Genomic DNA, 7,279 nt, shown 5'->3' with positions numbered 1-7,279 from the left:
AACTACTATAATTTTCGTTATAAACTATTTTAAACGTTGTTTAAATAATTTTTTCTACCGTTTTATTACGAAATTTTATATTAAACTTTAAACCAAGGAAAAGGTGAATGAAAATTAAGTCAGAAAAACGCAAAAGCATTTCCCGTTTGTGCGTAAAACAAACCTATAAACTTAAAATATATATTATATTTAATTAGAAAAATCGAAGACAGAGAGAGAGAAACGTTACCGTTTTCGCTCCAAATGGGACACAACTTTTCAACGTAATTTGCTGCTTTGCCACTCTCACTCACATCTCTTTCCTTCACTCTCTCACTCTCACTTGCCGCCGGAGCTCCATTTTCCGGCCCCATCCTTGCCGGCGACGTATTTCCGCCACCAGATTCACCCACCATGGCTTAACAAACAAATTTCGAATCTTTGGAAAAAGCCAACTCGTTTTCATTCTCATTTTGATTATTCACACACTCTCTGAGAAACATGGATCTTCTCTTTCTTCTTCAGTGCCTTCTCTTCTTCACTTCGCAGCACGCAAATGCCCTCAATGCTTCAATTTCTCGCGACGCATTGTCACTTCTCTCTTTTAAAAGCTTCGTCTCTTCCGACCCTTCCAACATCCTCGCCGGTTGGACCAACCACTCCTCCTCCAATATCTGCCGATGGCACTCCGTCGCGTGTGGCGGCCCAGGGAGCCTCTCTGACCGAGTCACTTCCCTCAATGTCACCGGTCTCCGTGGCGGCCTTTTGTCGCCCTCCGTCGGCGACTTGTCTGAGCTCCGCGTGCTGTCCCTCGTCGGGAACATGTTCTCCGGCGAGATTCCTGATACCGTTGGGAACCTTCGGTTTCTCGAGGTCCTCGAACTGCAAGGGAACAACTTTTCAGGGAGAGTCCCGACCCAGATGAGTTTTGCTTTTCTTCAGTCTCTTAAACTTGTTAACCTCTCTGGTAATGCCTTCTCTGGTTCGATTCCGAGTGATATTATTGGCTCTGGGAGTGTGAAAATCGTTGATTTGTCGAATAATCAGTTTTCTGGTGTGATTCCTCTGAATGGTACTTGTGATTCGTTGAAGCATTTGAAGTTGTCTCGTAACTTTTTGACTGGGGAGATTCCATCTCAAATTGGCAAATGTAGAAACTTGAGGACCCTTTTGGTTGATGGGAACATCTTCGAAGGTAGAATCCCTTCTGAGATTGGCCAAATTGTTGAACTGAGAGTTCTGGATGTTTCTAGAAACTCACTCACTGGAAGGGTCCCTAAGGAGTTGGCTAATTGTGTGAAACTGTCTGTGCTTGTGCTTACTGATTTGTTTGAGGATCGTGATGATGGAGGATTGGATGATGGCTTTAGAGGAGAGTTTAATGCCTTTGTTGGGAACATACCTCATCAGGTGTTGCTGCTTCCAAGTCTAACGGTGTTGTGGGCCCCAAGGGCAAATCTTGGTGGACGGTTGCCTAGTGGCTGGTCGGAGTTGTGCTCTCTGAGGGTGCTCAATTTGGTGCAGAATTATGTTACTGGTGTCTTGCCTGAGAGTTTGGGGATGTGTAGGAATTTGAGTTTCTTGGATTTGAGTTCTAATAATTTGGTGGGGTATTTGCCTTCATTGCAGCTTCGTGTTCCTTGTATGGTGTACTTTAATGTCAGCAGAAACAATATATCTGGCACTCTTAAAGGATTTAGGAAAGAAAGTTGCGGTGTGAGTGCAGTAGACCCTTCATTTCTAGAATTGGATGGTTTTAGTGATGATGAATACTTTAATTTACCTGTTTGGAGGTTTCAAAAGAATGCTTTCGTTGGGTCTGGTTTTGAGGAGAATAACACTATTGTTGTTAGCCATGATTTCAGCTGGAATAGTTTTGTGGGATCCTTGCCTTCGTTCTCTCTTGGAGATAGTCTTTTTAGTGCTAATCGTAAAGTCTCCTATGCGCTGTCTCTCAATAATAATAGATTCAGTGGAACTCTACCGGACCAGTTAGTTTCAAACTGTAACGAGCTCAAGACATTGTCAGTTAACTTGAGTGTGAACCAACTATCGGGTGGGAATTTCCAAACGTCGGTTTTGGAGTGCCTAAAGTTGACAGATTTTGAAGCAGCGTACAACCAGATTGATGGGTCAATTGGACCAGCTATAGGTGGCTTGGTGATGCTTCAGCATCTTGATTTAAGTGGGAACAAGCTATCTGGATCACTGCCGAATCAGTTTGGAAACCTTCAAAACATGAAACGGATGCATCTGGGAGGAAACAATCTAACAGGGGAAATTCCTACCCAACTTGGCCAACTGACTTCCCTTACTGTTTTGAATTTGTCTCACAATGCTCTAGTTGGAATAATACCTGCGAGTTTGTCAAATGCCAAAAGTTTTGAAATTCTGTTGGTGGACCACAACAAACTTTCTGGGGAAATACCTTTAACTTTTTCTACTCTTTCCAATCTTGTGCAGCTAGATGTTTCTTTTAACAATCTTTCGGGTCATATTCCTCGTCTTCAACACCCAAGTGACTGTGATTCCTACAAAGGAAATGCACACTTGCATCCTTGCCCTGATCCATATTCTGACTCACCTGCTTCTCTTCCCGTCCCCCTTGAAATCCAGCATCATACTCATAGAGGGAGAAAATTAAGGACATTGGTTATTGTTGTGGTAACTTCTGCTTCTGTGGTACTGTGCACTCTTCTGGGAATAGTATTGGTTATCTTTTCTGGAAGGAGTAAATTTGGTCGGCTTAGCAGTATAAGAAGGCGACAGGTAGTGACCTTTCAAGATGTTCCAACTGAATTGAACTATGACAGTGTGGCCACAGCTACTGGAAACTTCAGCATCAGGCATCTAATTGGCACAGGCGGCTTTGGGTCAACATACAAGGCAGAACTGGCCCCAGGTTTTGTTGTTGCCATAAAGAGGTTGTCGATAGGTAGGTTTCAAGGCATTCAACAGTTTGAAACGGAAATAAGGACACTGGGAAGAATTCGACACAAGAATCTTGTGACTCTTATTGGATATTATGTAGGGAAGGCTGAAATGTTCTTAATTTACAACTACCTTTCTGGAGGGAACCTTGAAGCTTTCATACATGACAGGTCAGGGAAGAATGTTCAGTGGCCAGTTATTTACAAAATAGCAAAAGACATAGCAGAGGCCCTTGCTTTTCTTCACTACTCATGTGTTCCTCGCATTGTTCACCGAGATATCAAACCTAGCAACATTTTACTTGATGAAGATCATAATGCCTACCTGTCAGATTTTGGCTTGGCACGACTGCTTGAGGTAACTGAGACCCATGCCACCACTGATGTTGCAGGCACATTTGGTTACGTTGCACCAGAATATGCCACCACCTGCAGGGTTTCTGACAAAGCCGATGTCTACAGCTTTGGTGTGGTGTTATTAGAATTGATGTCTGGAAGAAAGTCACTTGATCCATCCTTTTCTGAATATGGAAATGGATTCAACATTGTACCATGGGCAGAGCTACTAATGACCGAAGGCCGTTGTTCTGAGCTATTTTCATCTACTTTATGGGAAGCAGGGCCTAAGGAAAAATTGTTGGGCCTTTTAAAGCTTGCATTAACATGCACAGAAGAGACTCTTTCTATTCGACCATCAATGAAACAGGTTCTTGAGAAATTGAAATATTTGAAAAGTTGAAAGCTTTCTGCATGTCATACTGAACAGCAATGGAATGTTGCTTTTATCTGCTTGAAAATACTTGACTGAGGTGAGTGATCTAGTTCCAATATAGAACCTACTTCTGCAAATTCTAATGTTTGCTTGCGTTTGCATGGGATATAGCTAAAATATCATTCTCCATTATCCAGATGAAACTTCTTGGGAAAAATTATCCATTCATTTTCTTTAACCAATCTCATATATAATGAATCAGTAAAAATCCTACTTGACAAACAGTGACATCAAATGCTCTCTAAGATACGTGTTCTTTTTTATCTGTTTTTATAATATTAATCACATGCTAATAGTTGTTGTCTTCAACAAGTTTGATCTAAAGTTCTCAGGCTTGTCCTTTTTTTTTACTTTTGTGCCCCTTCTCTAATGATTCTACACTGTGAACATCTCTGGCAGCTTTTCTTGGTTATGACAATGCTAAATTCCTGAATCTGATTTCAAAAGTTGAAAACAGATTTTAACAGTTCATTGCAGTTATAGGAGAAAAATAAATAAATTGTTTACATATTGTGACTATATTAATGTTACAGGTTCAGCACTGCAAAATGTTACAGGTTCAGCACTGCAAGTCTCTTATAATGATCAGTTGTTTATTGCCACGTGAATCTCATCATAGTGACTCACACATGAACTGTTCCTGTTACTGCTAAGGCCATGATCATCCTTTCACATTGGTGCCAGCAGTTTTCACACGTTCCGAAGATGTGTGCAGTAATAGCTAAATGGATGTTTGTGAATACCATCATCTCATCATTTTCATGTTATGAGGCCATATGTGAATGCCATTATGATTTTTTTGGCATTTTGGATGGTATCCTTTGGTGACCGCATGGTCCCTTTCGAAGATCCAAAGTTATTTAATGGCACAGAGACGAAGCAATTGTCATCATTGTTCAGAGGACTTCTCTGTCAAAATCTACCGAAAGTTGTAAATATATATTGACATAAAACCTATGGGGATGCTTCTGATTTTTTGTTCCAACTTGTAAATAGAAAGTGTAGGCAGAAATCCAACTCTATTGTTTTTTTCCTTCTCAGATGCCTGAAATGAAAAAGGATGTTCCTTTTGGGGTAAATTATCCAGTATAACTTCAAATATGTTATTTGTTATTAATTTAGTCCAACAAAAAATATTTTACTATCTCAATGTGTAAGAAAAATGTACCAATGTCTTGTTAAGTTTTATGAGATTATTTATCAGGAAGTTGTAATTTTAAGGACCAGTAGGTATTAAATCAAAGATTATTGTTATTAATTTACAATATTGATTGCAATTTATACATATTCAAGAGCTAAAATCACGGCAGTCAAAAGCATTTTATCAAATCAATAACTACTACGTTTGGGGAATGGAATTGCGGGGTTACTCCTTACACCACCACCACATATTGCTTGTTGCCTGCAACATTACACTTTTTTTAAATTCTAAAACTATTCTTTATATTTTAAAATATCCTACACCTTCTTCTTTTCTCTTGAACGGATGTTGACATTAGTTGAAGAAAATTTTTTTCAACAAATGTCCCACATTCGTTTAGTTTTTTTTTTTTTAAGCTTTTAGTTTTTTTAAGTTTTTAAATTAATATATAAATATTATTTAATTTTTTTTAAAATTATTACTTAATTATTTATAAATTAATTTTATTTTATTTAATAAAATAATTATTATTAATTTAATTTATGTATTATTATTTTAAATAATAATAAAAATACTTTTTAAAAATTTATTAAAACGGATGTGGTAATGTGAAATTTTTTTCTTTTTAAAGTTTTTAGTTTTTTATTTTATTATATTTTAAATTAATACATAAATATTATTTAATTTTTTTAAAATTATTATTTAATTAATTATAAATTTATTTTATTTAATAAAATAATAATTATTAATTTAATTTATGTATTATTATTTAAATAATAAAATAGTTTTTAAAAATTTATTAAAACGGATGTGGCAATATCATGAAGTTTTTTCTTTTTAAATTTTAAATTTTAAATTTATTATATTTTAAATTAATATATAAATATTATTTAATTAATTTAAAATTATTACTTAATTATTTATGAATTAATTTTATTTAATTTAATAAAATAATAATTATTAATTTAATTTATATATTATTATTTAAATAATAATCAAAATAGTTTTAAAAATTTTATTAAAACGAATGTGCGACATTTGTTGAAGATTTTTTTTTCTTTTTAAATAAAAATAATAAATTAAAATATAAAATATGTGAACAGACGGATGTCAACATCCATTAAAAGTGAAACGGATGTTGACATCCGTTTTAGAGAAGGGTAAAATTGATATAAGATGGTGTAAAAATCATTCGGTGATGGTGGAGGGAGCAAGTGTCTGAAATTGTTTATTGTTCACTCATCATTGCAATTTGCAGGCCACTTTGAATACAGACAATAGGAACTACTACTAGGAAAATGCAAGTGGCAAATGTGGCCTAAAATTTGGAGAATATGTCACAAGTAGTGGACAAATATTAATGACTCTGGGATGAATGAATAATCCATATTATGTTACCTATTCAACAATGATGTTAATATTCTATTAAGTTGACTCCTGAACATGTAGGACTACTTGTTATTTAAATGGAATCAGTGTAAATCAAATATGTAAATTTATAACTTAACTTTCACAAATAGAATATTAAGAGTAATAAATAGGCTTAAAATGCAGTATTTAAAAAAAAAACATCAAGATCATAATCATTATATTAACGATTAAAGAAAAATCTACTACTCTCACAATATTATGTAAAGAGTAATAAGTGGTAGTAAGTTCTCCAAAACTCTCAGAACGTGCTTTTACAAAATCATGAAACAGAACGTGCTTTTGCAGAAGGATTGAAGATCCTGATGTGATATGTCAAAAAGCTTCACAATAGTGGTTAAAGTACAAAAAGGACAACAATGAAGTTACCTTCATTTTAGGAGAAAATCCACCAAAAGGTGATGACAAAAAAGAATTGTTTCATGGTGATATTGGAGTTACCATAATATGTACGTTATTTACTCATGTTACCTTAACTAGTATCCACACCTTTGAAGGTTAGCTTAGAAAAAGAAAACTAAATACTACTGAGTAATTTGAAAAACTATTTCAAAGATTTTTATATAAATTATTATTTTATTTACAATTAGGAGGATATTTTTAACAATCTATAGTTTAATTTTTTTTATCGATTACCCTTGTTATTTTTTCTTAAGGATAAAATATTTTATTAAAAAGTATAGTAAATAGTGTAATATTAAGCGAAAAGTTTTGATAAAATAAAACTTTATAATATTAAAGGGCATGGAAAATGAGAAATTGTGTTACGAAAAAAAATATAAAAAATAAGTTATTGGTTCAAAATATTTCAAGCTTAACTCTAAGCTCATTTTTAAATAAACTTGAATTTTTACAAGAGAAAAAATGAATTTTGTTTAATCATAAGTTAAATGTGTAGAAATTTTCTAATAGAACTTATTTTATTTTTTACGTTTTAATTTTACATAAACTAATTTTAATTTTTTAAAGGATTATTTATTTATTTATTCAATAAGTGAAGTTAATAATGGTAATAATTTGATAAACACT

At 34.2% G+C, this 7,279-nt stretch overlaps 1 protein-coding gene across 2 annotated transcripts; it reads left to right on the top strand.

The window, feature by feature from the left end:
* The first annotated feature begins 215 nt into the window (after window positions 1-215).
* LOC108319879 (LRR receptor-like serine/threonine-protein kinase RPK2) lies at window positions 216-4,760 on the top strand. 2 transcript variants are annotated; one of them, XM_052873738.1, is made up of 2 exons: window positions 216-3,718; window positions 4,239-4,760. In XM_052873738.1, exon 1 carries the CDS (start codon window positions 481-483, stop codon window positions 3,646-3,648), a length of 3,168 nt encoding a protein of 1,055 aa, XP_052729698.1. In that variant the 5' UTR covers window positions 216-480; the 3' UTR covers window positions 3,649-3,718; window positions 4,239-4,760. The 2 variants fall into 2 exon arrangements, with proteins under 2 accessions (XP_052729698.1, XP_017406666.1); XM_017551177.2 differs by having other exon boundaries at window positions 4,215-4,760.
* The last annotated feature ends 2,519 nt before the right edge of the window (window positions 4,761-7,279 follow it).

This window comes from Vigna angularis, chromosome 2 (assembly GCF_016808095.1).
Source record: "Vigna angularis cultivar LongXiaoDou No.4 chromosome 2, ASM1680809v1, whole genome shotgun sequence".
NCBI classification, from domain to species: domain Eukaryota; kingdom Viridiplantae; phylum Streptophyta; class Magnoliopsida; order Fabales; family Fabaceae; genus Vigna; species Vigna angularis.
Note: the sequence above shows the minus strand (reverse complement) of the source record. Positions and strands in the feature narration are given on the sequence as shown.